This window comes from Scleropages formosus, chromosome 22 (assembly GCF_900964775.1).
Source record: "Scleropages formosus chromosome 22, fSclFor1.1, whole genome shotgun sequence".
In the NCBI taxonomy this organism is placed as follows: Eukaryota; Metazoa; Chordata; class Actinopteri; order Osteoglossiformes; family Osteoglossidae; genus Scleropages; species Scleropages formosus.
In genome coordinates this window covers 16,940,351-16,967,707 of record NC_041827.1, presented here as the reverse complement: position 1 = coordinate 16,967,707, position 27,357 = coordinate 16,940,351, and the positions used below count along the sequence as shown (strand labels likewise).

Genomic DNA, 27,357 nt, shown 5'->3' with positions numbered 1-27,357 from the left:
ACCGCTGAACGCACACACCCACACGGTTTGTCTGAAGCTGAAGTCCGAGTGTAATCGGAGCCGTCGCAGTTTGTTGCTTTAGAAACTCGGTCGAACCCGAGGCCCAGTTCTGACAAACAACAACATCCTCTGCGCCGTGGAGCAATTCGGGAGAGGAAATCCGCCCATTTTCCCTCTCCGGAAGAGCTATTTTCCCCCATGGAGGCTTTCCCTGGATGTGGCAGAGCCGTCCACGTCCTGCGAGGCTGCTGGGGCCCATTCCTTCTCCATCGCTCCATCTCTCTATTGGTCCATCAGTCCACCGGTCCATCATCCTCGGTCTCTCCGCCCGTCCGCGGTGCCTCCTGGAAGTGACATGAGGGCTCTGCTGGTCCTCGGCCTCATGGCTTCCTTCGGCACTGCGCTCCAGGTGGGATTCGCGCCGCTCTGCCGTGTTGCGTCTCAGAGTGCTCCGTAGCGGGTCGTCTGAGGGGTCGTTTGTATGATGCCTGTTGTCCGGTTTGTGGTCTCGGTTGTGCGGTCTGCGTTCCGTGAAGGTGATGCGGACGCCGAATCTGCCGTTCCCAGGGCCCGTCCCGCAGCCGCCCCGGCCGATGCGATGAGCCGCGCGCGATCGGCACGTCCAGCGTGTGCACGTCGTGCGCAGCCATTCCCGCGGCGCGCTGCCCCCCCGGCTTCACGAAGACCAGCGAGAATGGGGGCGTCGCCGACTGCAGGTACTCGTCTCCCGAACGATCCGCGCTGCGCTAACGCCCTGCGGCATCACAGAGGAGGAGATCTCCCTGTGCGAAAGGGGCGGGGTCACAGAGGGCACTCAGCACCTACCGGGGTCCAGAGCATCGGGCCAGTGTGAGTGAGACACCATAGAGATGTTCATTGTGAGAGACAGTGAAGGTCACTCTTCTCAAATAGTCCATTTTCTGTACATTCAGTTAGTCCGTTCGTCCATTCGTTCGTTCGTTCATTCGTTCGTTCGTTTATTCATTCATTCACATCGTAACCCTGTGTGGTGCTCTCTGTAAAAATGAACCGAACTGAACTGAATTCAATTTATCATCATCAATAACCACTTGTCCACCGCAGGGTCCTGATGGTCCAGAGCCTATCCTGAAAAAATAGGGCGTGAGGCAGTTAGAGCCCAGTAGGGACAACACGGAGCGACCAGCAACACACACACTCTCACTAAGGGCACCAGTTCACCTGAAACACATCTTTGGACTTACTTTACCTTGCTTAACCTTACTTTACCTTGCATTAAATTGTTAGTCAATACAGTCAACGCCTTCATCAAAAGAGAGTTAAAAGCACAACTTACGTGACTTTTCCAAGGACTCTGTGGGGGGTCAGTACCATGAGTTGTACGCCGGGTGCAGCATCAGGTGGGCATAGGGTGATGCCCCATGGACCATAAAGTGCTACAACAGCGCCCACCCCCCCCCACTAAGGTCCTCGGTGGCTCTCTGTGCTGTGTTTCTGGCAGCTACTCGGTGGAGGTGGGTGGGCGCCTGCTCCTGCTGGCTGGCTGTAGACACACCTGTGACAAGGTGCAGATGGAGCAGCGGTGCTGCAAGGGCTTCTGGGGCTCCTCCTGTCTGCGTGAGTCACTGCTCCTTTCTCCGCTCACACAGCACTGTGCTCGCTGCTCTTCCTGTTTCCCGTAGCTCCTTGGAATTAGTTGTTGCTGTCATGGTCCTTGGGATCACTTTACCGTGATGCTCAGCTCACGCTTCCGCTCACTGAGAGCTCAGGGTGTCGGGCATTTTCCAGTGTTTTTGATGTAATTTACCTCCTATCAAAGGTGTCTTTAGCCACTGTGTGTCTGTGCACCTGTCATGTGCGCTCAGTGGCTGCTTCCTCTCCTCTCCCAGCATGCCCCACGTGGCAGGGCAGGACCTGCAACGATCATGGTCGCTGTAATGATGGGCTTACAGGCAACGGCAGCTGCACCTGCGAGGTGAGTCTCTCTCCTCGCTGGTCTCCCTCCCTGCCGTGTGAAGAAATAGATCCCGGGTTCAATGGCAGATGTTTCTCGCACAGCCGAGGCTACGTACCGCCAGGTTCCTGGAACACTGAGGTGCTCATGCTGTTTGACTCTGTAGTTGGAACCAGGCTCTTATTTCCTGCTGTTCCCCCTGCTGTCCAGGATGGGTTCGCTGGTTTCGCCTGCCAAAAAGGTCCAAACAGGGACGCCACCGGGGGGCACGGTGGCCCGGGTAAGTATCAGCTTCGTGGTCGCCTTACCGGTCCAGTGCAGCGGTCATTAAAACTCTTAATGAATACACTCATCATCTTACTGCCATAGTGGAATTATTATTTATTCAGCCAATGCCTTTGTCCAGCTGGTTAACGCACGGTGCACTGTACTGACACATGACATGGTGTGCCCATCGGTACGGCACAGGAGTAAATCCAAATAAGCGGCGTACATGGCTTCACACAGGGCCAAACGTCAAAATAGAAGCGCGTGTTCGCTGCCACGTGTGGCCATCACTCTTACGTACCCTGTTCCAGGCGTTTGTTCCCCAGACATGTGTGACTCGAACGCGGAGTGCACTTCCCAAGCTGGGAGGGACTGGCAGTGTACCTGTAAGGCTGGTTACCAAGGCGACGGCCAGGTGTGCATCCCCATGAATCCCTGCTCTTGGCACAATGGCGACTGTCCCCCCAACTCCACTACGTGCGTGTATGTGCGTCCGGGTCAGGTGAGTCCTGCACGCCGTGACGCTTCGCGCACCTGAAGGTCACTGTGACTGCGTGTGGTGTGTGGCAGCCACCCGAACACTCCTGGTTTATATTTGCCTGTGTGTTTGTGCGTGCGTCCTCCCGCAGTCCACGTGTGTGTGCCGCGGCGGCATGGAGGGTCCTGACCCGTCCTCGGGCTGCAGCCCGGAGCCGCCCTGTGCCCGGTCCGTGTGTGAGACGAGCGCACAGTGTGAAGGTGGCCCGGATGGCCTGGCCAGGTGTGCGAGCCCCTCCCGCGCACACCACAAATCACAGTCCTGCACTTTGTTCAATATGCTGACTTCTTCACGCATGAAAGCGTCATGGTGATGGTCACAGTGATGATGGTGGTGATGTTGACAGTGTCCCGCTGTACCCAGATGCTCCTCAGCATGCGAGTCACAGGTGTGATATGTCCCCTGTTTCAGGTGTGTCTGTGAGCCTCAGGAGCTCCCCGATGGCACACGTTGCTATGGCAACATCATGGAGCGGCTCATAGACCTAGACAGGAGGGGGCAGTACATGGGAAAGCTGAGTGGAGCAGTCACTCTGTTTGGTAACCATGTTTTTACTGTGGTTTTGGTGTGGTGGCCCAGCACAGGACACTGTGTATTTATGTGTTTCTCTCATCATTTCAATGTGTTCACTGAACTCAAAGGTGTTTTCAGCGACTCCAGGACCGCAGTGTGTCTCAATGTGTTTCCTGAGCTCTTGTGCTCCTCTACAGACAGCCAATGCCGGTTTACTGTGAGCAAACATGGTCCTTTTACTGCGTTCGTTCCTCTGCTCGCATCGTCGCTGCCGGTGAGAGTGAACGATCGTCGCACTGCTCTGTTTCTGACATTTTACCATGTTTATAATGTTCTCCCATAGTTGTGATGTGTGAACCGGAGAATCCACACAGCATATTGCTAGTTATTAATAATTACTTCCCCGATGCGTTTCTTCAAAGAAACATGCAGTGCTGAGTTTGTACACTAAACAGATACAGCTACTTACATAGCACGGTAATTTTTACCGTATCGGTACAGGTTAACTACCTTGCTCAAGGGTATTGTGGAAAGAAGTGGGATTGGACCCTGTTCACTTTGCAAGGTGATGCTGTGATGTGTATCAGTGTGCCACAGGCCACACACACACACACACACACACACACACACACACACACACACACACACACACACACACACACACACACACACTCAGGCTCAGACCTGTCGTACCAGCGTTCTTTCCTTACCCACCTGACTGCCCAGACCTGACCGTTGTCCTTTTCACCTGCATATCCAGAGAAGCTCGGAGACGTTCCTTTGCAAACAGCACCTGATCCTGGGCCAGCATCTTCTCCGCGATCTGCGAGGACGGGACTGGTGGACGTTCGGGGGGGAGGCCGTTCGCTTCGAGGACGACAAGGTGCCACATCCCCCGAGGGACCAAAGAGTCCTGCTCGGTCCAGCCTGTGGAGCTTTCACTATTTCTGCATGTTTGACCAGCAGTTCTTCTTGGTGCGGGACCGAGACGCGCTGTACTCCGTCGTCCACGGCGACATCCCTGCTGCCAACGGCATCATCCACCTCATCGATGCGCCTGTCGCCAACGCAGCGGTGCTCGGCTCCGTCCCCCACCTGGTACAGTTACTCACGAAGCGCCTTTAATCGCAGCAGTCAGTCGTTCCTTGTCTCCATCGGTGTCCAAGGCGACTCGCTGTACAGCATCAGTGTGGAAGGAGCTTTTGGGACATTAATGGCTCAACATCGATTTCAACTGTTTTTCATTTGAAGCTCCTCAATGAAACCATTGGAGAAATGATGGCGCGGGATCCGAAATTCAGGGGATTCCTTTCCCTGGTGGAGGTAATGTGTGCGTGACTGAGGATGAGTCCCTGGGAGGATTCCAGGAAGCTGTGGCGAATCCTTCTGATTGTTCCTAAGCAACAGCATCACCTTGTTGTCGCCCCAGAAGTGCGAGGCCCTCCTGCCGCTGCGGAACCCAGGCTCATTCACCGTGTTTGCACCAACCAATGATGCGGTCGACCGCTTCCAGGAGGGCACCGTGGCCTATGTGAGCGCACAGGTGGGCGGCACTGGCGTGTTCACGTACCGCGTGATATTCATTCATTCATTTATTCATTCACTGACCACCAGTGACTGCTGGTTCCAGTCGAGCTCACAGCAGTCTGGAGCTCCATCTCGAAGCCCCACGTTTCAGAAAATGAGTCGCGTCTCTGAGCGTATTTTTGGCAGAACGTCGACCATCTCGCCGCTTTTTGTCCTTCAGGCTCAGCGCAAGCTTCGGGAGCTGCTCAGGCACCATATACTGTCCTCGGCAGCGGTAAGGGCTCACTGGGCGTAGGGTCGCGACCCCTTTGACATATGAACTGCTGGGTTGAACCTTCTGTGGATAAACAAGTGAAAAACACCAGAAAGAACAGCTCTGCCGGGGCTCCGGAACCAGGAAACTGGGGAAGTCGTGTGCTTCCTTGCTCTTGATGGCCCGTGATGGCTCATATGGTGCCAGCGGGCCTGTGGCTCACAGAGGTTAATCCCCCCCTGCTGGCAGTCCTGCTGAGCCCTTCTCACTTCTCCTCTGGATGAGAACTTAATTCAGCCTCGACTATTTTGCTAGGAGTGTCCTGCTGATTTTTCATTGCTTTTCTTGCTTGTTTTCCACTGTAATTTACTGTAAGTTCAGAAATGTGGAAAAATGAATAGTGATCAGAAGCAGTGAGTGTGTGACGCTTCCTTTACTTCACTTACTGCCGCTCTGCTTTCCTGCCTTTATACCCTGTAAACCGAGATGTTCTGCTGTCGTTCCAGCTGAGGCTGGACCAGCTGTCCAGTATGTCGCACGTTCATTCGATGGCCAACCAGGCCATAAGGATCAGTATTAGCGCTGATGTAAGTGTAATTTCCTCCTTTTCCTAAGTACATCCGCCGCGGTACAGATTGGACTGACTGCGGCACCGAAACAGCCGAGGGAGTTGAAATGAGTTTTAAATCGATCGCTTTCTTTTTGCTGCTACAGGGGCGGTTGCTGCTGGGTGAGGAGGGATTCCCGTTGGGGGGCACCGATATCGTTGCGTCCAACGGGATCGTCCACTTCATCGACGGTGTTCTCGTCCCGCCCAAAATCCAACCCTTTCAGGCCAACAGGTGTGATGTCACTGAGAGCAGCATTACTGCGGTACGTCGTTATTACTCTTATTAACCCCTGTTTAGTTGACACCCTCATCCGTTGCAGCGTTCAGGGTGAAGTTGGTTCAGGGTAGGTACCTCATTAAAGGCTGCTACAGCAAGAGGTGCTATGAGATTTACCGTAAAGGGTGTATTACCCAGGTACATGCTGGGGGCTTGTGGCTCAGTGACATCTCAAAGGGAATTCAGCAGGCACTTTAGGAACTCACGTCTGAAAGGTTGCTGGTTTAAGTCCCATGGTTGCATTGCTGGCCTGATGAGCTCCAGCACTAAGGTTCACAGTTCTCCCGTCAGACTCGTGACTCGCAACATGAGGTCTAATGGTTAAGGACTTCACCGTAACCAGGTGTTTGTTGGCTCAGGAAGAAGAACTTGACCTGATTCCTTCTGTAAAAATGTCCGGTTATATAAGAAATAAACGGAAAACCGGAAGGTGAAAACCCTTCGGATCGTGGCGTGAGCCGGTCGAGTCGATGAAGCGAGATCATTTGCTGTGCCGACCGTGTAGTGTCTCAGTGTGAAACCGAACACTTTACCTGGTTTGCAGGGTTCCTGTGTTCGGTGCGACCACCTACCTGAGACACGGTGTCCACCCGGAAGCACCGAACTGGTAAAGCCTCCTAGGATGAGCTCTGCTGTGTGCAGCAACACATGTCACCTGCTGTCTCTTAAAGGGCTTTCGAGGACAGCGAATAACAAAAACAATAAGGCAAATGTAAACATTATCAGCTTAGTGAGGCCAGAAAAGGTTTTCTGTTCCTCTGCAGGGACATCACATGAAGGATTGCGAATACGAGACTTCTCCATCCAGCTCCATCGTGAGCAGGAATGGCTGTGCCAAGCTATGCAACGTGACTCGAACGGTGGGTGGCCCCAGCGGCACCAGTTCTGGGGTGCTATCGCCATGGTGATCACCCGCTCATGACTAGTTTTCCAGATTCTGCCTCTCACTTTGTCCCCTCTGACCAGAGAGCTGAGTGCTGCAGGGGCTTCTATGGGCCGGACTGCACGCCCTGCCCCGGGGGCTTCCGGGACCCCTGCCACGGCAAAGGCACCGTAAGTGAGACTCCATCTCTGTCCCCCCCGCCCCGGTCTGTGGGGAGTCCCAAACTAGCGCCACGTTGCTCTGTCCTCTCGCAGTGCCTGGACGGCATCGCCGGCAACGGTACCTGCAGCTGCGCCTCGGGCTTCACGGGTGTCGAATGTCGCACGTGCGCGGAGCGGTCCAAGCACGGAGAGCGGTGCGATGAGGGTGAGCAAGACGCTGCCGGACTCGGCGGCTTCTGTTGTTAATACGCAGCTGCGTGGCTGCGGGTTTGAATCTGGCCCAGTATCTTTCCGGGCAGAGTTTGCGTGTTGTTGTTCATGTGCTTTTCCTCCAGGTGGTTTTTCTTCCATGATCCAAAGACATTCACGGGAAGTGGTAACTCTAAATGCCCCTTTGTGTCTCATGCGTGCTGATCGTGACTGGATGGGCAGAGGTGCAGTGCTGCGGAAAAAGTATTTGCCCCTTTCCAAGTTTCTGTGGACCGATGAATCAAACGTCGAACATTTGGACGATACGGGCCCTGTGATGTCTGGCAAAAACGAAATACAGCATTTCAGAGTGAGAACCTTCAACCTGCCGGTAAAAAGGGATAGTGGCAGTGGGATGGTGGGGACATTTTGCTGCCACAGGATCTGGGCACCTTGAAGAAACCATGAGCTCTTCTTTGTATCAGACGTCGTAAAGAAGAATGTCGGCCCGTCGGTTTGAGTCGAAGCTGAAGCTCAGCTAGGTGATACAGCAAGACAATGATCTCAAACGTATTAGCACTTAAACATCAGAATGACTGGAGACACAGAAAGCTATGGAAAGTCCTGATCTGAATCCAACTGAGATATTGTACCAAGACCTGAAAAAAGCTATTGATGCTGGAAAACCTGGAGAATGTAGGGTTATGTTAGGGTCGTACCTGGAGCAGCGGGACAGAACTGCTGTACAGCCGTGTGAGACCCTGGTAAGCAGCTACAGGAAGAGTTTAGTTGCGGTCATTGCAGCTAAAGGTGAAATTACTTTTTCATTTTTATGAGAAGACATTTTATTGTCTTTCTCACTAAGGAAATGACACAAAAAAATGCTGCTGTCTCTGTTTCTCCCTCAGGTTCCATTCATGTTCTGCTAGAACTGACAAAGATTTGACCAAATTTGATTTTAAAAGCTGCAGAAATAGAGAAAAGTGGACAGGGGGAGAAAACTTTCTCACAGCACTGGATGGATGGATGGATGGATGGATGGATGGATGTATGGATACCTCCAGTGGAATCTGAACAATAACATCTCCAACCAGTGTCTCAACACTTCTGCCTCTGTTCCAGAATGTCGCTGTGTGCACGGCGTGTGTGACAACCGGCCGGGCAGTCGGGGCGTGTGCCGACGTGACTCGTGCCGTGAGGGCTACGACGGAGAGCTGTGTGATCAGACGGTCAAACCCTGCGACTCAGACGGCACCTTTGAACTGTGCCACCTCCATGCCAACTGCATGTACTCTGGGCTCCACACAACGTGAGTCACCTGTGTGCGTTTCCATGACATCATGGAGTAAATGTAAAAGTATCATATCATTAAGCCTTCAGTGGTGTCTTGTTATGACCTCAGAGGCCACCTTTTGGTAAGGGTGCCTGGGTGGTGCGAGAGGATGTGGGTTCGATCCTCGATCAGTCTCTGTGGAGTTTGCATGTTATCCCTGTATCTGCGTGGACTTCCTCTGGGTGCTCTGGTTTCCTCCCACACTCCAAAGATATGCTGTTTAGGTTCACCCATAGTATGTGAGTGCCAGAGAGAGTGTGTTCCACTGATGTATGGATGAGTGACCCAGTGTAAGTAGTGTATCTGGCAGTGTAAGTCACCGCGGTGAATAAGGTGTGTGGGCTGATAACACTACATAGAGCTCATTGGAAGTTGCTTTGGAGAAAAGCCTTTGCTAAATAACTAAATGTAAATGTGAAAAAGTAATCAAAACATAGCTGAACTGAAATGCAGCATTATGACATAGGAATGTTGCAGTTCTGTGATGGACTGCCTTCCTGTCCACGTGTCCCTGCCTCACACCCTATACTTTAGGGACGGGCTCTTGACCACCGTAACCCTGCACTGCACAAGTGCTTATCGATAACAGATGAACAAAGGAATGAATCTTACAGTGTATGAAATGTTACTTTATGTTACAGGTGTGCCTGCATGCCCGGGTACGAAGGAGACGGACGCTCATGCACACCCCTGAATCCCTGTCTTCAGGCCAGCCGTGGCATGTGTGACATAAACGTAATGATGGCTGGCGCCGCGGGCAACACACAGTCTCCTCTCCGTCCAACTCTGTTCCTGTGTTTTGTCGGCTCTGTGCGAGAGCTTCCTGTTTGTCCCGTGTCCCCGCAGGCTCAGTGCCTCTACGCGGCTCCTGACGACGTGTCCTGCATGTGCAACGAGGGCTGGACAGGCAACGGATTCGTCTGCGTTGAGGTCAACAACTGCCTGCTGGAGAACCGTGGTGGCTGCCACCGCGATGCTGACTGCCTCACCGTTGGTCCAGGACAGGTAGCATCAGGACAGATGTCCCACAGAAGGATAGCAGGGTGTGCTGGTTCTCTCATCAGCCTCGGCTCCAAACCGCACAGTAACCCTCCGACTATATAGCCCCTCAACCTGACCATTCAGGTGCCTGGTGTTCATTGAGATGCATCCCTGCCACATGTTTTCTCCAAGAGCTGCTGGGCACCATGCTCTTTTCCCTCTTGCCAGTTTTTCTGGTTGTGAGCTCACCTGCGTCAGGTGGCAGAAGTGATTATGTAATCATTTTTTACCATTTAGCGACAATGTAATAAATTTCTTTAAAATGACTTAAAAGTCTTTTTTTTAAATCTAGAATGCCCAGAAGGGGTGGACAGCCACTGGCACTTGGACACCTGGAAAGTTTTTTTTTCCTCCCTTGCCTTTCATTCAGGAGTTTTTGTTCCTTTCCTACGAGTCCTAGTTGGCTTACTTACCGCTTTAATAATCGTGCAGTTATTGCAGTTATTTAATGTATAGGCCACTTTCTGTTTTTTTATGTCTCCTGAGCCTTCGTTCAGCGCTCTGCATCACTGTGTCAGAAGAGTGCTCTGTAAAAATAAAATTAATTTAATTAAAAGTAAGGGGGGGGGGCGGGGCGCAGTGGGTTGGACTGGGTCCCACTCTCCGGTGGGTCTGGGGTTCGAATCCCACTTGGGGTGCCTTCCGATGGACTGGCGTCCCGTCCTGGGTGTCTCCCTCCCCTTCCGGCCCTGCGCTGCCGGGTTAGGCTCCGGTTCCCCGCGACCCTGTATGGGACAAGCGGTTCAGACAATGTGTGTGTGTGTGTGTGTGTGTGTGTGTGTGTGTGTGTGTGTGTGTGTGTGTGTGTAAAAGTAAGGGAAATAATAATGTATTAATAATGAACAATAATGTAATAATAATTATCCTGTCTTGTGAATGCCACATACACTGGACACCCTTTGGCTTCTGTTCCCAGAGCGAGTGCGTCTGTAAGAGGGGCTACATGGGGGATGGAAAAGCCTGCGACCCCATAAACCCCTGTTTGCTGAACAATGGTGGCTGTCATGCACTGGTTCGTATTCATCTTTGTCCCACGTCACTCTGGGGGTGGTGCTGTGCTGTGTTCCCCTCCGCGTCTTGTTGCACGATAAATACAATCTGCATGGCGCTCTGCGCTGTCCGAGCACCTACCCGACAAACAGTTGTGCCAGCATCCCGACAGCTATGAGTCCATGTCCCTTACACTAGTGTCTTCTGCATAACCGGTACTGTACTTGCTGCTCCTGAGTTATCTGCTGGTTTACACTGGTAACACGCAGCAAACACTGTGTATAAGCTTTGTACAGTGTGCAATACCAGTCCACTCCCTGTAAACCAGTTCCTTTGCAGTGGTAAATGTTCACAGGACTCAGTAGTGTAAGAAAATCCGCAGCACGGGCCACCCCACGTGGAAAAGATTTACTTTGACCAGCACATTACTTGTATTATCATACATATTATTTCTGAAATGTCGTGTATTCCCACTTTCATGCATGAAAAAGTTTAGTAGAAAATATGAATTTCTCAGAATACCTTAGAATAAATTTCAACATTGTCTATATTTTGTTATATGTTTGACCTAAATTATATTTGGAATTTCTTTATTTTACTGTGTGTGTGTGTGTGTGTGTGTGTGTGTGCGCGTGTGTGTGCGCGCGTGCGTCTCTGCAGGCCTTCTGTGAAGTGCACGAAGGTGGGACACACACCTGCCTCTGTCCCGACGGCTACGGGGGAGATGGCATCACCTGCTTCGGCAGCATTTTGGCTGTGGGTGAAGGAGCTCCACGCAGCTCCACTCAGAACATCAGTATCTCCTGCATTCCTGCTCTTGGGGATTTGACCTAATGTACATTTCTAATCTCTTTGTTCAGGAACTGAGTGGAAATTCAGACTTCCATCATTTCTATCGCTGGATTAAGGTAAGCATCTGAAGCTGATTATGTTCTCAATGTGCACTTTGATTGTATTCTTCGTTTTTGCCCTTTACACAACTTTTAAGCGATAATTATCTATGACGACTTATGAAGTGATGTATTTCGCCGACAGATGTCTTCGTCGCTCAATCTCAGAGGCAACGCAACAGCGCTGGTGCCTTCAAAGGATGCCTTGGACAGCCTGGAAAACAGTGAGCTGCAGTTCTGGACGGACCCCCGCAGGCTTCCCTACCTGCTCGGGTGAGTGCAGGTCAGAGGGTGTCACCTGGATCTGCTCCAGAGCACACCTGGCTCACCTAGATGCACCTGTGTTCCCAGAGTGCACTTTTTGCAAGGCGCGTTCACCTTGGCGGACCTCAGGGAGCGGGCGAACGAGGAGCTGCCCACTCTCGACTCGCATACCACATGGGGAGTTAAGAACACGAGCGGGGTACGGTAAATTATTACTGCTGCTGCACACTTCTTTATCCCATAAAATTTGGCTCTTGAATGACATGGTGTTAAAGGTGAGCCTCCCCCCCTGCTGCACTCCTGCCCCACAGCTGTCTCCTCCGTTATGGATGATGATTTCTCTCTCTCTCTCTCTCTCTCTCTCTCTCTCTCTCTCGCTCTTTCTCTGTCACGTGTCAGGAGGTGATGCTGGAGGACGCAACCATTCTCATCCCAGACATCCCTGCGACGAATGGGTACATACACGTCATCGATAAGGTGTGTTTTTCCTTTAAAGCCAGAGTTGTATTCTGCCTTTTAATATTCATACATGAACATAGTTGCGAACCATAATTCTGTCTAAAATGGATGAAATGGGTACTAAACCCACAATACATATCAGCTGAAGTAGCGTAGTGGTTAGAGCTCCTGTTTTTTGGATCCGAAGGTCACAGGTTTGATCCCCACCTCTGGGTGTAGTACCCTTGAGCAAGGTACTTACCCTAAATTGCTCCAGTAACATTACCCAGCTGTATAAATCGTGGGTGAATAACTGTAACCTTAACATTATAAGTCGCTTTGGAGAAAAGCGTCAGCTAAATGTAATGTGATTTCTTTGTTTTGTATTATAAGATTGACAGTGGATTACTTTGATACTGGGATACGGTTTTTATGACGCGGTACGATATTAGTGATGGAGCATTATTCTGAGAGTGGATTCTGGGGTATTATGACGTTGGTGATGTTCAGGTTCTGAGGCCCGTGCTCTCAGTGGTGCCGCCAGTGTCCCCCCCTTTGATGGAGCTCCTCAACCACACGCCCACGTTCAGCCTCTTCCGGCAAGCTGCGCTGGTAAGAGAACCGTGATTACTGTTGTTCGTTTCACCGTTCTTAGGAAACTTTATGAAGTTCTCATCTATGCTTAGGTTATGTATCATTCTGGGGGTGGATGGGGGGAGCAGGTCCTTCTCTGCTGCAACGGTTGCCGCCAACAGGATGTTTCCACACATCCCTCTTGTGCCACTGAGGATCAAACCCATTTAGCTGTAAATTCACACAGTCACAAGGTGGCGTGGCGGTTCGAGTCCTTCAGTCCTGTATTACTGTCCTGTCACTTTATGTTTTCATAGCATAAATGGGCTATTGTGAGATTGTACAGTGTCTCAAATTACAATGTTTTTCTTGTTTTCATTGAAAGCTTTACAACTTAACAAGTGGCATCCATTCCAAAAAATATACCATCCTCATCCCATCTGATGACGCCATTGAGGAATACACGAACGGAAAAAATGTAACAATGCTGGTATGTCGTTTTGGGAATTTGTTATAATGACTTTCAGAAGATATTTTGTGTTTTATTCATAAATTCTAAAGTTTTATGTTACGGAAGCATTGATATTTGCACTGTTGTAATGAGATGGTGAGATCTCATGACATCGCAAAAAGCAGTTTTCAAATCCAAGTTTAAAAGTATTTTTCTGCAGTTTTTGGGATGCACCGCACAAGTTTGTTAATGCAACCGCTCTACCAGAAATGTTACACTGTTTACGTTAATGAACTGTCAAATATAATTTACCATCAGGATGAAGATGTGTTTAAGTACCATGTGATTCCCAGCCAACTGGTGTACCCTGATAAACTTGCGGGCATCGTGGTGATGGACACACTCCTTGGGCCTGAGTACCAGGTCATGTTTCACACTGACAGCGAAAACCGGGTACACGCTTCGGAATGAAGGAACACACACACACACTTATCCGTGCAGAATTTTATTGAATTCCAGCTGGTTTCGATCGCTGTTCAAAGTACAGATTGCAAGCAGATGTAAGCGTGTGTGTGTTTTCTTGTTCCCAGACCCTTGTCAATGAAGTGCTCATCAATGGAAATGTCACTGAAACCAGGAATGGGCTCATTATGGGCATCTCCCAGGTCTTAGAGATCCACAGAAACCGCTGCGACGAGGAGACGTTCTCTAGAGCCAACGTAAGCCTTTCCCTCAGAGGTCGTGTCCTCAGCAGAGCACCTTTCTGGGTGAAAACGCTGCCAATACAGTAAATGTACACGGTAAATAAGGTCATATTTACTTTATGCTGCCTAACTGCAAATACCAGAGAGCTGATGGTAACTGGATGCGCTGGCTGCCCAGCTGCATGCTGCGATGTCTGAAACACACCAAGGTGACCAGTTCCTTCATTCCTCTAGTTGCTGCCACCTCTACGTTTTGGGATGTTCTTGCTTGAACTTGTGTTACATTTCCATCTCCCTACAATGATTCAGCCAATGATAGAACAGAGCCCTTCAACACACACACACACACACACACTCACACACCATTTCCCATAAAACATGTGTCTTAGGGTTAGGAGAGAACATGCAAACTCCACACAGACTGAGCTGGATTTGATATGAGACAAAAGCCCAGCTGTGAGGCACCAGCACTACCCGCTGAGCCACTGTGCTATTATCTCACGAATCTAGCATTTGGTGAAGGGAGAAAACACAGTGTTTTTAATCCACTGTCTCGCACCCGTGCAGGACCATGTCTGTTGTCCCGGCTACTTTGGTTTCGAGTGCTTCAAGTGCCCTGGCAGACCAGGAGAGTGGTGCTCCGGCCATGGCCGCTGTCAGGACGGCATCTTCGGCAGCGGCGACTGTTTGTGCTTCGAGGGCTTCCACGGCACAGCCTGCGAGAGCTGTGAGCCAGGCCGCTACGGCTACGACTGCCAGTCGGGTAGGATGATGACCCCACCCCTTCGGGCTGCCCCTCCTCTGCTGGCTGTGGGGTCTGGGCTCAGACTGTCCTCACATTGTACACGGCTGCCATCACTCAAGCCTAAAGCACTGTTCCACATTCTCCACATCCCATTTCCACAGTGGTGTTCCACTGTCTCTCTCTCTCTCTCTCTCTCTCACACACACACACACACACACACACACACACACACAGAAGAACTGCCTTGTCTGCTGTGTGCCCCCGCAGTGTGTTACTGTGACCATGGAAAGTGTCTGGATGGCATCAATGGCACTGGTCAGTGTCTTTGCTACAAGGACTGGAAAGGATCCAACTGCTCTGAGGGTGAGCATCTCATACACACACACACACACACACACACACACACACACACACACACACACACACTGTCTGAACCGTTGTCTCGAGCGGGGTTGTGATGAACCGGAGCCTAACCCGGCAACACAGGGCACAAGGATGGATGGGGAGAGGACACATCCCGGACAGGATGCCACTCTGTCACAAGGCACCCCAAGTAGGACTTGAACCCCAGACCTGGCCAAGCCCGCTGCACCACCGTGCCCCTGCGAGCATCTCATATAGCTAATTTTATATATATGTATATATATATATATATATATATACACACACATATATATACACACACACACACACGCTCAATGTCACTATGTAAGAATGACTTGACACAGTGCAGAATATCTCTGGTGTTTTGATCATCACTTTCTATATATGCTATGAGAACAGTAGAGGAAACATATGGTGACACACGAAGGTTATTTTGTAGTGGGACGACATAGGACAAATGTTGTTTGTTTTACACCAAACCGTGTTTTATTACCACCCGCTCCCATGCAGTTGTCGTTACTTTGCTGAACGCTGTACGTTTCTTTCTGCAGAAGTTGGTGCCGATGCCTGTGGTGGCCTTTGTGATGTCAATGCAAAGTGAGTGGAAACAGAGCCAGAATCCCTGCCCCACACACACACACATTTTAATTTGCAGGTTAATAATTATAACAAAAAAGCCTTTTGGCAGAACGGAACACAGGAACCAGTACAACTATTGAGGACCACAGTGTGTGAGTGTCCCACGTGAGCGTAAGGAGCAGAGCAGAGCGGGGCGCTGGGGGAAATATGCGGGACCCTGAGTCGAGATGATGTGATTGATCCCTCCTGAGGACAGGCCAACTGCCCCAGTCGATGTCCATGGCTAGGGCAACCCGAGCAGCACCACTGTACTAGTGCTAGGTGAAGCTCTCTCTCCAGTCTAAATCTAAATCTAAATCTAATCCATCACTTCTTTTCTGTACAGCTGCATCCCCACGGGTCCAGGATCGCCACCCACCTGTATGTGCGTGGCTGGTTACCACGGCAATGGAACCTACTGCCAAGGTGCACTAGAAACAGCCTCTGGAATGCGTGATTACAAAACCTTTTCAGATTCCTGGGACTTTGCTTGTGTCCATGTGTCCATACAGACTTTTCCATTCATGTGATATGTAATTATGTGTAGTAACAGCACATAGTGTAGCATCGCTGGGGTGTCCCTGGGGACCTGATGCATTTAGGACAGCTCCTTGGGATGTGAGACAGCGGTGGGGGTCAAATCTTACAAACTTCATACACAGAGATGGGGAGGTAGTTCCACTGTCCTGTTATTGTCACTATAGTATCTTATTCTCGTATTTTAACTGTTGGTGTATAGTGTTTATAATCCACGTACTCTCCTTCTTTCCTATAATTTATGCGTACTATTTAATGACTGGATTCGAGCTGCTGTTTCGCTAACGGTTGTGACGTCAAAACTTGACGCATGCCCAGTACGCTGCGCGACTGTCTTTACGTAATGCACGTGAAAGGTGACGAAGGCGCTTGGCGGAAACGCGTTTGTGTTTTACGCGAATTCATGTGAGGTATAATAAATGTTCGTGAAGGTGTCCGGAACAGTCCTCCGCAATGTAACGTAAATGTTTATGTATTTCAAAAAAAAAAAAAAAACTACGAAGGTGATTAGGAATTGTCGCTATTCTCTGGTAAAGTTTATGCAGCTACTTGAGTTGAACGTCGTCGGTTGTTGAAGGAAACAAACTAAGTAACTGTACGGTACCTATGACTCTTTCTCCAAAAGATATAATGAACTGCGTTTTCTTTGAGATGTACGTCTCTTTTGCTTTGGAGAAAAGCGTGTGCTAAATGAATAAATGTAAATAAATGTAAATTTATTGCTTCACAAAAATTGGACAGTGCTGCTGTCCTCTCCGACACCGCTAGTAAATTAAAAAAAAAAAAAAAGTTAGCAGAAAGTCATTTCAGTCCCAAGTGTATTATTTTGCAGAACAGCAGAGCGGTACTGTTTGTGTAATCAATGTGCCTGGTTCACACCCAGAGATCGACCTGTGTGAGGACGGCCGTGGCGGCTGCTCGGAGCACGCGGATTGCACCAAGAACGTGCCAGGAGAGCGTGCTTGCACCTGTCATGAGGGCTACACGGGGGACGGAGTCGTGTGCCTTGGTAGGACCCCATCCCACCACCCCAGGGCCCGTGGACCGACTGAGTGTCAGCTCTTGCGTCCTTAGCCGTAGTGCCTGTTTTTTGGGGACAGAAAGCTGGAAATGCTGTGTTTAAGGGCTGTCAACCCAAGGAAACCTGTTGCTACTTCAGTAGAATGTCCAGCTGTATCAAAGAATCGGTGGTGTCATCTTCGCGTAGTCGTCTTCGTTGCTGCCTGATTACGGTTCCCTCGGTGAAGGGATCCGGGTGAAGTTCTCCATTTAACCTGTCAATCTGCAGAAATAGACGGCTGCTTGGAGAACAATGGAGGATGCCATGAGGCGGCACGCTGCTATAAGACTGGACCGAACCGGGTACGGCCCGCTCGTCCGCTCCAGTCCGTCTTTTCCAACGTTTGTAAATCAAATCGTTCCGAAAGAGTTCAGACTGTGCTGTCCTTGTTGCGCAGGTTGGATGCACCTGTGCGGCTGGATATTCTGGAAATGGACACCAGTGTGAGCCCATAAACCCGTGCAAAACGGTAAGAGCTTATGGTCATTGTCTGTTCACATGGTCCCTGCCTGAAGATGGAGCTCTTCCTTATAGACGGTGGAGCAGATGGGTACAGGATAAGAGGAATCTTTAAAAATACGGGCTGAAGTGGGACTTTGCAGGAGGACTGTGTGAGAGTCTGTGATGTCCATCTCCATCTCTGTTCCAGGAGAATGGTGGCTGCGATTCGAACGCCTACTGTAACCATACTGGACCTGGGCAGAGGAGCTGTGCCTGCCTCAAGAACTTTGTGGGGGATGGGCTCACTTGCAGAGGTTCCCTTGCCTACGTGAGTCCAGTGGTCGCTGTGTTTGATGGCCAGGTCTGTGTTGGACGTACGGCGTTTCCCTTCACTCGGCAATCCAATCTTTCCTAGGAGGTCAAACGTCACCCGGACGCTTCCTGGCTGCACAAAAGGCTATGGGTGAGCAACACAAAGACCTGAATCGTGTTTTGTTGGACCAGGATTTGGGTTCTCGAGGCAAAAGAGAAATTGCAGCAGAAATTCTGTGCCATGAATCTCCCCTCATCTTCTCACTTCACTGGCCTTTGCTTATGATCTACAAGAGTCAAGGGACCTGTGCCTACACGACCTGATCACTTCCTGCAGCCCAGCAAGAGCCACTTGGTGCTCCCACTCCTGGGGGTTTAAAAGGGGTTCTTGATTCTCATTCAGATTTGGACAAATGAGCTCCTTCTGTTCATCAGAGTTGCTGTATCCTTCCCAGCATTCAAGAAGCGTAAACTTTTTTCCCCCTTTTTGTAGGAGTCGAAGACTAGTGATCTGAAGGGGAAAGGCCCCTTCACAGTATTTGTCCCACATGGAGAATACATCAAAAATTTCTCGGTACATTTTTTTCTTCCATCTGTCCTGTGTGATATATTTTACTTCCTGATAAGTTTTACTTTTTATTGAAGTAATTTTACAGGGTTTGTTATGCTGTGTTTGAACTGCAGACATTTTGCTTTATAGCACATTAGTAATCTTTTTTAATAGGGCACCATGGAGCTTCCTGGGTAAGCTGTGACAAATTAGAAAAGTTTGTGGATTACAGTGGAATTGTATGGGGCAGCTGGTTGCATAGTGGGTAGACTTGCTGCTTTGGACCCAAAGGTCACTGGTTTAAATCTCACTTCCAGCTGTAGTACCCTTGAGCAAGGTACTTACCCTGAATACCTCCAGTAAAATTACTGAGTTATATCAATGGATAAATAATTGTAAATTGCTTTGGACAAAAACATCAGCTACATGAATAAATGTAAATTGCACTTGACTTCAGTTTTGGATGTCAAATGCAATTGGCTGGCTGTTTCCATGGGGATAATTCTGTTGTTGGCAGGTTGAGCCCTGGCTGAAGCGAAGCTGCCTTGGAGACCTGTTAAGGTACCACATGGTTGGCTGTAAAGAGCTCCTCGAGTCCGAGCTGCGGTCCCACAATGAGCTGATCTCCCTCTCTGGGCACCGACTACGCCTCGCCGTCCGAGAGGTGCCTTTTTATCTATGTTTGCAGAAAATCTCCAAAACCACCAACATCTACATGCTGTAAAAAACCAGTAATTCTGTGCTGAAACACATTTCGTCAGCAACAAATTTCTGAAAGCAGCACATCCTTTCTCTTAGGGTGCTTTGTATATCAACGAGGAATCAAAGATCATTTGGACTGACTTCATCACCTCCACTGGAGTCATGCATTTCATCGACAGGGTTTTGGTCCCATATGATCTAATGAACCAGAGCACATGGGTTCCCCCCACGGTATGCATGTCATCATGCGCGAAAGCACCATTGTTGCCGAAGTGTAACAAGCAGCGGAATCGGCCACAAACTGTCAGCGTTTTGAATTTCAGGTCAATGTCACTGTGGCAGCGGAGGCTCACGGTTATACCATGTTCAGCAAACTTCTCAAGGTAAGATCACCTGCATTCTCACTGACACCTGTGCTTCCAGGCCTGAATGACCATCTGTTGGAACAGAGTTCAGATATTGTTACTCCACTTGTATCCAAATTTCACAAGAGTCTGACAGCACAGGCTCAGTTGCATTTGGTGTTTTCAGTCTCACATAAATGTCCATTTCTCCCTTTTCCCATTGTCTTTTGCATTCACCTGCTCCACTATGGTACTGCTTTTCAACAATGGGTCAGCAACACTTTACTTTGTTGCATCAGTGAGGGCGCAATAGCTAAGAATTACAATTTTTTTCCAAAGATGGAAGCCAACACAATATAACATGTGTGGCTGAACATTAGACTTTGCCATAAAAGTCAAAGAATGCGGTAAAAAGCACTTCTTACACAGGAAGGAAAGGCCAAAAGTAGAGGAGTCACAGAGAACCGTCAGAAAGCCTGTTTTGAGGTTCCTCAAGTGTGGCTTTGGGTCTCTTGGACTGCGACATGTCCCCAGGAGGCCGATTTGATGGCGATGGTCGAGAACTCGCTGCACCAGCCGTTCACCATGCTCTGGCCCACAGACGCGGCTTTCCACTCGCTCCCCGAGCAGCGGAAGAGGTGGCTGTACAGCGAAGAGCATCGCGACAAACTAGTGGCACAGATCAAGGCTCACATCATTGGTGGCATCAGAGTCAGGCTTGTGTTTTCATTTTCCATATTGTTATTTCCTTTCTTAGCTGATATTTTCACCCTAAGCAGCTTTCAGTTTTACTTATGTACTCAGCTGAACATGTTACCCTGGTAACACCAATTCATGAGCATTCATAACCCTGCTTTTGGGTTAGAGTCCTGCTTTTGGACCCTTATGCAAGGTACTCAACCAATTACTCTATTAAACATCCAGCTGTATACATGGCTACAACTGAATAGATTGACTCAAAAGTGTGGCCCAAGCATAATAATAATAATAATAATCATCATCATCTTCATGTCAGGGTATTTTAATTTTCTTTTTTAAATGTTGTTTACTTATGGCTAAAAACAACAGTAATTAGCTGTGAATGTATATGAATGCTTTTGGAAATAATTTCAGCTTTCTGCTGGAGCTCTGCCAGGCGAAGGCTCATTGAGAACAATGTTTGGCTCAACTGTCTCCTTCAGCTGTGACAGGAGAACCGTGGTATGCACTTCATCATATTGTGAAGCTGTCCAATGTCAGTGTGTCTCCATGCAAGGGCCAAAATCTCTGTCTCTTTCGAGGGGGACATTCTGGTTGACGATGGAAACGCCAGAATCCTGGAGCGCCACCTGTTCTTCAATGCAGGAATCGCGCATGGCATTGACCAGCTTCTGGAGCCGCCCAACCTGGGTGCACGCTGCGATCACTTTGAGGAAATAGAGTTCAACGTGAGGGCTTCATACAAATTTACATTTCACTCCAAAACGCAAACATATGTGACCTCAGTGACTCAGAGGAAATATTCCCTGTTCCTTTAGGGTCCATATAGCAGCTGTAACAAAATGATCAGGTGTCCACCAAGATCTAGATTCACTGTGAGTTCTGCTTCCGGAACCTTCACAATTAGTTGTATTTCTGACCATTGTGTCTTCATATATGCACTTTATTTATGAAGGTTTCTTTATCTTTCAGGGTAAAATTCTGTCAGGCTTGCGGTCAAGGCCTTCCAGCTGGGTGCTGCACGGAGAGAGGAACCCCATTCTTGATCAACTCCCCCGCAGGTTCCGGAAGCTCATCCTGTGTAGGAGAAGGTGCGTTAGGATGCAGTGGCTCCCTCGGTGTTGCAGGAACCACTATGGCAGAGATTGCCAAGGTGAGTGTCTGAACTGGCGCCCAGTCACCGCCTTCCCACCGGCGTGTCGATCCAGGAGGCCACAGTCCATGTCTCCGCCACAATGCCCTGTGTTCCAGTGTGTCCTGGGGGGCTGCAGGCACCATGTGGGAACCATGGCCTGTGTAATGACACCATGGAGGGCCTGGGGCAGTGCCACTGCGACACCGGCTTCACCGGAACGGCCTGTGAGCGCTGCAAGGCTGGCCACTATGGCGTCAACTGCACAGGTGCGTCAGCTCTCCATGTTAATAATGTTCACATGTGTGAGCTTTATACATATATAAAACCTTGTTATAACAATAGTAACTTTACTGTCAAACACAAGTCCTAATTTTATATACAGTATGTGTACTGTCTATATATATTATTTGTATGAAATATTGTAGCATCCCCCCATGAAGCTACTGGAGATGAGATTCTGGAAAAGTGCTCTTTATCAACTACATACATATCTTTTCCATAGCACCCTTGACACAGACAGTACAAAATGATCTGCTGAACACTTCAGAGTTCCCCCAGGTCACTCTGAGCCCCCTACTCCACACAACGGTTGGAGGGTCACTTCCTGAAACTCCAGAATTCCCCAGTGGCAAACTGAGCATCAGTAACATAACAGCCAATCAGAAAGGAAAGCAGGACTATGTACAGGAATAAACTCTAACACCAACTATTTACATTAATCTACACCAGAAATTGCAACCATTCAGTAAAAAAATAGAAATTTTTTTTCTCAAAAGCACATTTTGTAGAAAAGTGTCTGCTAGTGTGTGTCACGTGTCTGTGTGTGTGTGTGTGCCTTGTTTACAGCGTGTCCCTGCAGCCCGAGAGGACGCTGTATGGATGGCCTTGATGGGGACGGCAGCTGCTTCTGCCAGGAGGGCTGGACCGGGGAGCATTGCCGCATTGAACTGGGTGAAAAACACACGGCTCAGAAATAAGAATTAAACACAAATGATGTTTGTGCAGGCTGCCTACAGCAGTGTGTGTGCGTGTGTCATATGTATAACCTCTGAATTTATGCACTTTACATACATCCACTGTGGGGATATGTATGTATACAGTACATGTAACACGTGTGATTTCAGTGTATAAAAGCACAAGGGTTCATACACGGTGGTTGTGTATACTGTACATAAAAGCACAGTGAGTTTAAACACTCTACATGTAGCCACTAAGTCTTTGTACTTGCAGTAACATATCAGCACAGTGTGTATCTATATAGTGCACAGCACCATGCGTGTAACATGTGTGTCTTCTCCGTTTGCTCCCAGGAATGCAGCTCGTTTGCGCTCCACCGTGTCACCCCAACGCTGCGTGTCGACCCGGCAACACCTGCGAGTGTGAATCGCTGTACGAGGGTGATGGCAGAAACTGCACAGGTAGGACGCATGTTTCGGCTCACCTGGCCTGACAGGTCGTAGAAAGAGGCGGATACCACACTCTCAATTTGTCCTTCTAGCACTCGACCTCTGCGGCGACGACAACGGGGGGTGTCATCCACGTGCCAGCTGCACGCAGACTGGTGTCCACGTCACCTGCTCGTGCCCACCTGGTTACGCGGGGGACGGCTACTCGTGCTCTCCCATCAACAGGTGTGTGCAGGAGGAGAACGGCGGCTGCAGCAGCTTTGCCACCTGCTTGTTCACAGGCCCAGTAAGCAATCCACGCTTTTCATCACTCATTGTTTGCAGTATTAATTCATGTTTACTACAGGAGACATGAGGGCTGCACACTTCTGGAACACGGGGCAGAGACCACACCCCCGTAAAAGTGTGTTCATTAGGACAAGTCGAACTGCAATCGCCGGCGGTTTGCACTCACAGCCCAGGGTCCCCATCATTTCCATTATGGCTTCTGTTGCTGATGGGGGCAGAAATTGGACAATAATGACTTGAGCAATAATGAAACTGAAAGTGAAACGAAGAGCTGATGTGAACTAACAACCCCTAGAATGAGAGTGTGTGCCAGTGTCGCCCCGGATATGTGGGAGACGGGATCCAGTGCTTGGAGAAAGTGGTGCCCCCTGTGCATCTCTGCCTGGAGGACAACGGGGGCTGCGACCCTAACGCCCAGTGTCAGGACCTGCATTTCCAGGGTGAGACATTGAGCTCGGAATCCCTCCCCTCCTCGTGACGGGGGTTATTTGTTCTTTCATTGTGCTTCTTGTCATGGCAATCATCTGCATGCTGGTCAACAGGAAAATGATTGGTATTAACTAGATGAAAGCAGCAGGTGGCATAATGGTTAAAGACAGAAACCGATAACCATAAGGTCACTGGTTCAAGTCTTACTTTGTGCTATTGCTGTAATGCCAAAGGATCTCGGCAAAGGTGCCCCAGGAAAATACTGAGCAGTAGAAATGAGCAAAACAAACTCCTGGGCATAAAAGTTTCGGTTAAGCTACAAAACAATAACAGTAATGAGAGGTTAACTGGAAGGGTGACCCACCATCATCTAGAAGCTTCATAGAACCTGACAAAAAAAAATTTTTTAAATCCTAATTTGCCAGCGTACCGCAGCTTCGACGAGTGTCACTGTGGTTGTGAATCCACAGGCTGCGTTACACTCCTCCTGCTGCTCCTCCATGGGGTTGTAACAGGGGCTGACGTGTCTTCCAGAGCGCACAGCAGGGGTGTTCCATGTGAGGTCACCTGCTGGCAAGTATAGACTGAACTACAGTGAGGCGCGGGTGCGGTGCCACGAGGAGCACTCCACCCTGGCCACCTTGTCACAGGTGTCCGATGCGCAGCAGGTCAGAGTGCCACGGTCTACACGACACCACCAACATGGGCAGCAGGGGGTGCAGCGCTTAGAGCCTGGGCATCAGAGGTGCCCTGGTTCAAATCCCACCTCCAGTTTTAGTGCCCTTGATCAAGGTACTTACCCTGAACTGATACAGTAAAAGTTACACACACTTGCTATGTAAATGTGTAAGTAGCTTACATTTATTAATTATTCATTCATTTATTCATTACATTCATTAATGTCACATTTTCCTCCAAAGCAACTCACAATGTTAAGGTATTTACAATTATTTACCAATTAATACAGGTGGGTCATTGTACTGGAGAAATTTAGGGTAAGTACCTTGCTCAAGGGTAGTACAGCCAGAGGTGAGAACCAAACCTGCAACCTTCGGGTCCAAAGATAGTAACACTAACCACTACACTACCAGCTATAATATTAAGCTGCTTACAGTTACTTATTTACAAATTTATACAGCTGGGTAAACTTTACTAGATGAATTTTAGGGTTAGTATCTTGCTCAAGGGTACTACAGCTGGCGGTGAGACTCGAACCTGCAGCCATTAGGTTCAAAGGCAGCAGCTCTAACAATGCACTACAAGCTGCCCCTTAACACCATACTTAGCTCTGGGGAAAAGTGTGGGATAAATAACTGAATAAAAAGCGCTGGTAACGAAGGTGTCCTCTGCTCTGTGCAGCTCGGGATGCACCTGTGTGCACTTGGCTGGATGGAGGGGCCACTCGTTGGCCACCCGGTCACATCGCCCTCGGCCAGCTGCGGCAACAGCCGCGTGGGCGTCGTGATGTCCAGGAGCAGCGTGAACCTGAGCAGCACGTTCGACGCCTACTGCTACAGGGAGAAAGGTGCGAGGTCACGGCCGCACTCTCCTACGGGAAGGGTTTGCTGTGCGGAACCAACCGTCCCGACCTCTGGCTTTTGTCCTCGTCCTTTTCCGTAGACGTCTTGTGCGTTTGCGGACACGGCTACGTCGGCAACGGGTTCTACTGCAACGGAGATCTGGCGAGCGTCATGGCCACCAGCGATGGCTTCTCCACCTTCTACTCGGTGAGTGACACTTTCGAACCTGCAACTGCGACAGCAAACTCAGGGTATTCAACATTCCACTTGCACCCTTGTTTTACAGCTGTTGCTCAGCTACGCAAACTCCTCTGTGGACGGACAGAGCCTCGTGGCTTTGCTGTCATCCCGCTCCGCATATGTCACGCTGTTCCTTCCACAAAATGCCGGCTTTCCAGCAAATGAGGTAACTGTCTGATAGTCAGTCACAAATCTTACCGCTTTTATTTTGTCTCATGAGGGATCGTCTTGAGCGAGGAATTACTGTGTTTTGCAGACACTGTCCTGGAGGGACATCGAGTACCACGTCTCTGCCAATAACAGCGTTCTCCTGTACGATGATCTGCAGCAGGACTTGCCTATCACGTCCCGGCTGGGATGTAATCTCACTGTGGACATACTGTCAACAAACACAACTATGGACATGGTAAGTGTGCTTTTCATCACTATGCATACATCAGGGTCCTGGAGGTCCACAGCCTATCCTGGAGGCACAGGGTGTGAGGCAAGGTACAGCTGGGATGGGACACCAGTCATTTTATATGGCAATCTCACACACCAGCCAATTTAGAGTCACCGATTCACCCGAACATGTCTCCAGACATGTTTGAGGAAACCAGAGCACCTGGAAGAAACCCACACAAACTCCACACAGACTCAGATGGATTCCAACCCACAGCCCAGGAGCTCAGACTTAGAAGCGTTGCATGCTGCACTACTGTGCCTCCATACATAGTATGACATCAGTTATATTGAATAGATTAACTTAGACTTCAGCATCCACCCAATTACCGGGCCGGGTCTTTACAGCAGTAAATCCAGTGTACAAGAGCAGTGGCCCTGGGCATGAAAAGCTGCACTTTTTGGACTCAGGTTGTTTGTTCCATCACTGTTTAAAACCATGACTTGTCCATGTTTTGTAAACATGTTGAGCTTTTACTGTTCATTTTTCATGGAAAATGCAGACGAGAAATTTTGCAGCACTGGGACTATCTTTAACTCACGGCCATTCCTCTCCACTCAGGCTTCCCACATTCCCCGCAAACGGCTCAACCGCAGGCTCATTGTGGAATGGGACATCCCGGCCATCAATGGGATCATTCACGTTATCGAGGCCCCGCTGAAAGCCCCACCCGCACCCGTGAGTGCTTGCATTGTATCCAGAACAGGGGTGGACACACAGTCCAGATGGTGTCTGGGAACTTGTCACACTGAAAGAAAACATGAGGCCCATTGCATGGTGACTCAGTCCCTGAGCATCATGGGACAAAGGGTATGTTGAGATGGACATTCGCCAAATGACAGCTCTACCTCCTCCCACCCAGGTCAGTTCAGACCGGTCATCGTTTTGGTCCCAGCCTGCTGTTGTCCTGAGCGCAGTGTTGGTCACCATGGTTATCGCCGCCATGGCCTTCTACTTCCTGAAGTACAGGAGCGAAAGCATCCACTTCCAGCACTTCCAGGTGAAAGGGCAGACGGGACCCGCACTGCCCCCACACTGCGGCGTCACCGCCATACCTTTACACTGAAAGGTGGTACAAGTGGTATCGTCGCAGAGAAATGCAAACCTCAATGTTAATTACACGCAATGTTATCTTCTTACTGAGCATTTCTGCGAGTTCTCAGTCTGCTCCTGTGTCCTTGTCCTTAAGTGTGTTTTTGCTGCCAACACAACAGAATGAAGATGAGAGCACCCCCTATAGCAGAAGAGGGAATCCTTCAATCATGTGCATTCGTAACCCCGTGTACAGTACTTACAGCACCATCACAGAACCTTTCACTGTGAGTGCAAACTGTTTATTACATATGCTGTATAAGCTTTACATGGAATAGACTGTACGTATGAACACTACTAGATGCTCTATGAAAAATGCTTTTAAATCCATGCCATCTTTCTGTTTTAGGACTCACCTGATGTCGATCCTTCAGCTGTTCACCATATTTGCGATTAACTCAAAGGGCCAAAGAAAAAAAATTAAAAGGAAAGAAAACCAAAGCTATAGGAAGCAACACAGACTTTGAGCCTGGAGGTTCAGATCAGTTTCACCCAATTCTGTACATTTATTCATTTAACTGATGACACTTTTTTTCAAAGCCACTTAGTTATTTACCTAGTTGGGTAAGTATCTTGCT

General features: G+C 49.3%; 1 protein-coding gene across 3 annotated transcripts; it reads left to right on the top strand.

Moving 5' to 3' along the window:
• The first annotated feature begins 81 nt into the window (after positions 1-81).
• On the top strand, positions 82-27,210 carry stab1 (stabilin 1). Of its 3 annotated transcripts, XM_029247779.1 has the most exons (65): positions 82-409; positions 568-716; positions 1,481-1,596; positions 1,869-1,954; positions 2,144-2,213; positions 2,512-2,702; positions 2,830-2,960; positions 3,150-3,277; positions 3,449-3,525; positions 4,012-4,134; positions 4,215-4,349; positions 4,503-4,574; positions 4,681-4,794; positions 4,999-5,052; positions 5,538-5,618; positions 5,746-5,904; positions 6,463-6,525; positions 6,683-6,778; positions 6,885-6,971; positions 7,056-7,167; positions 8,274-8,460; positions 9,126-9,219; positions 9,331-9,489; positions 10,442-10,537; positions 11,176-11,271; positions 11,376-11,423; positions 11,551-11,678; positions 11,757-11,868; positions 12,069-12,146; positions 12,618-12,719; positions 13,066-13,170; positions 13,450-13,584; positions 13,722-13,850; positions 14,403-14,598; positions 14,848-14,943; positions 15,516-15,561; positions 15,929-16,008; positions 17,003-17,128; positions 17,408-17,481; positions 17,577-17,648; positions 17,829-17,948; positions 18,036-18,083; positions 18,426-18,506; positions 19,000-19,146; positions 19,281-19,415; positions 19,508-19,567; positions 20,063-20,239; positions 20,642-20,728; positions 20,809-20,955; positions 21,046-21,102; positions 21,200-21,380; positions 21,479-21,628; positions 22,209-22,313; positions 22,673-22,780; positions 22,861-23,054; positions 23,352-23,496; positions 24,020-24,153; positions 24,845-25,010; positions 25,106-25,212; positions 25,292-25,411; positions 25,502-25,651; positions 26,249-26,365; positions 26,550-26,687; positions 26,902-27,006; positions 27,129-27,210. In XM_029247779.1, exons 1-65 carry the CDS (start codon positions 356-358, stop codon positions 27,174-27,176), a joined length of 7,284 nt encoding a protein of 2,427 aa, XP_029103612.1. In that variant the 5' UTR covers positions 82-355; the 3' UTR covers positions 27,177-27,210. The 3 variants fall into 3 exon arrangements, with proteins under 3 accessions (XP_029103612.1, XP_029103611.1, XP_029103610.1); XM_029247778.1 differs by having other exon boundaries at positions 3,150-3,525; positions 4,218-4,349; XM_029247777.1 differs by having other exon boundaries at positions 3,150-3,525.
• The last annotated feature ends 147 nt before the right edge of the window (positions 27,211-27,357 follow it).

Coding starts and splice junctions, on each gene's coding strand:
- stab1 (XM_029247777.1), top strand. CDS start 356: ATGAGGGCTCTGCTGGTCCTCGGCCTCATGGCTTCCTTCGGCACTGCG. Junction 410..567: donor CCTTCGGCACTGCGCTCCAG/GTGGGATTCGCG, acceptor TGCCGTTCCCAG/GGCCCGTCCCGCAGCCGCCC. Junction 5,619..5,745: donor GGATCAGTATTAGCGCTGAT/GTAAGTGTAATT, acceptor TTGCTGCTACAG/GGGCGGTTGCTGCTGGGTGA.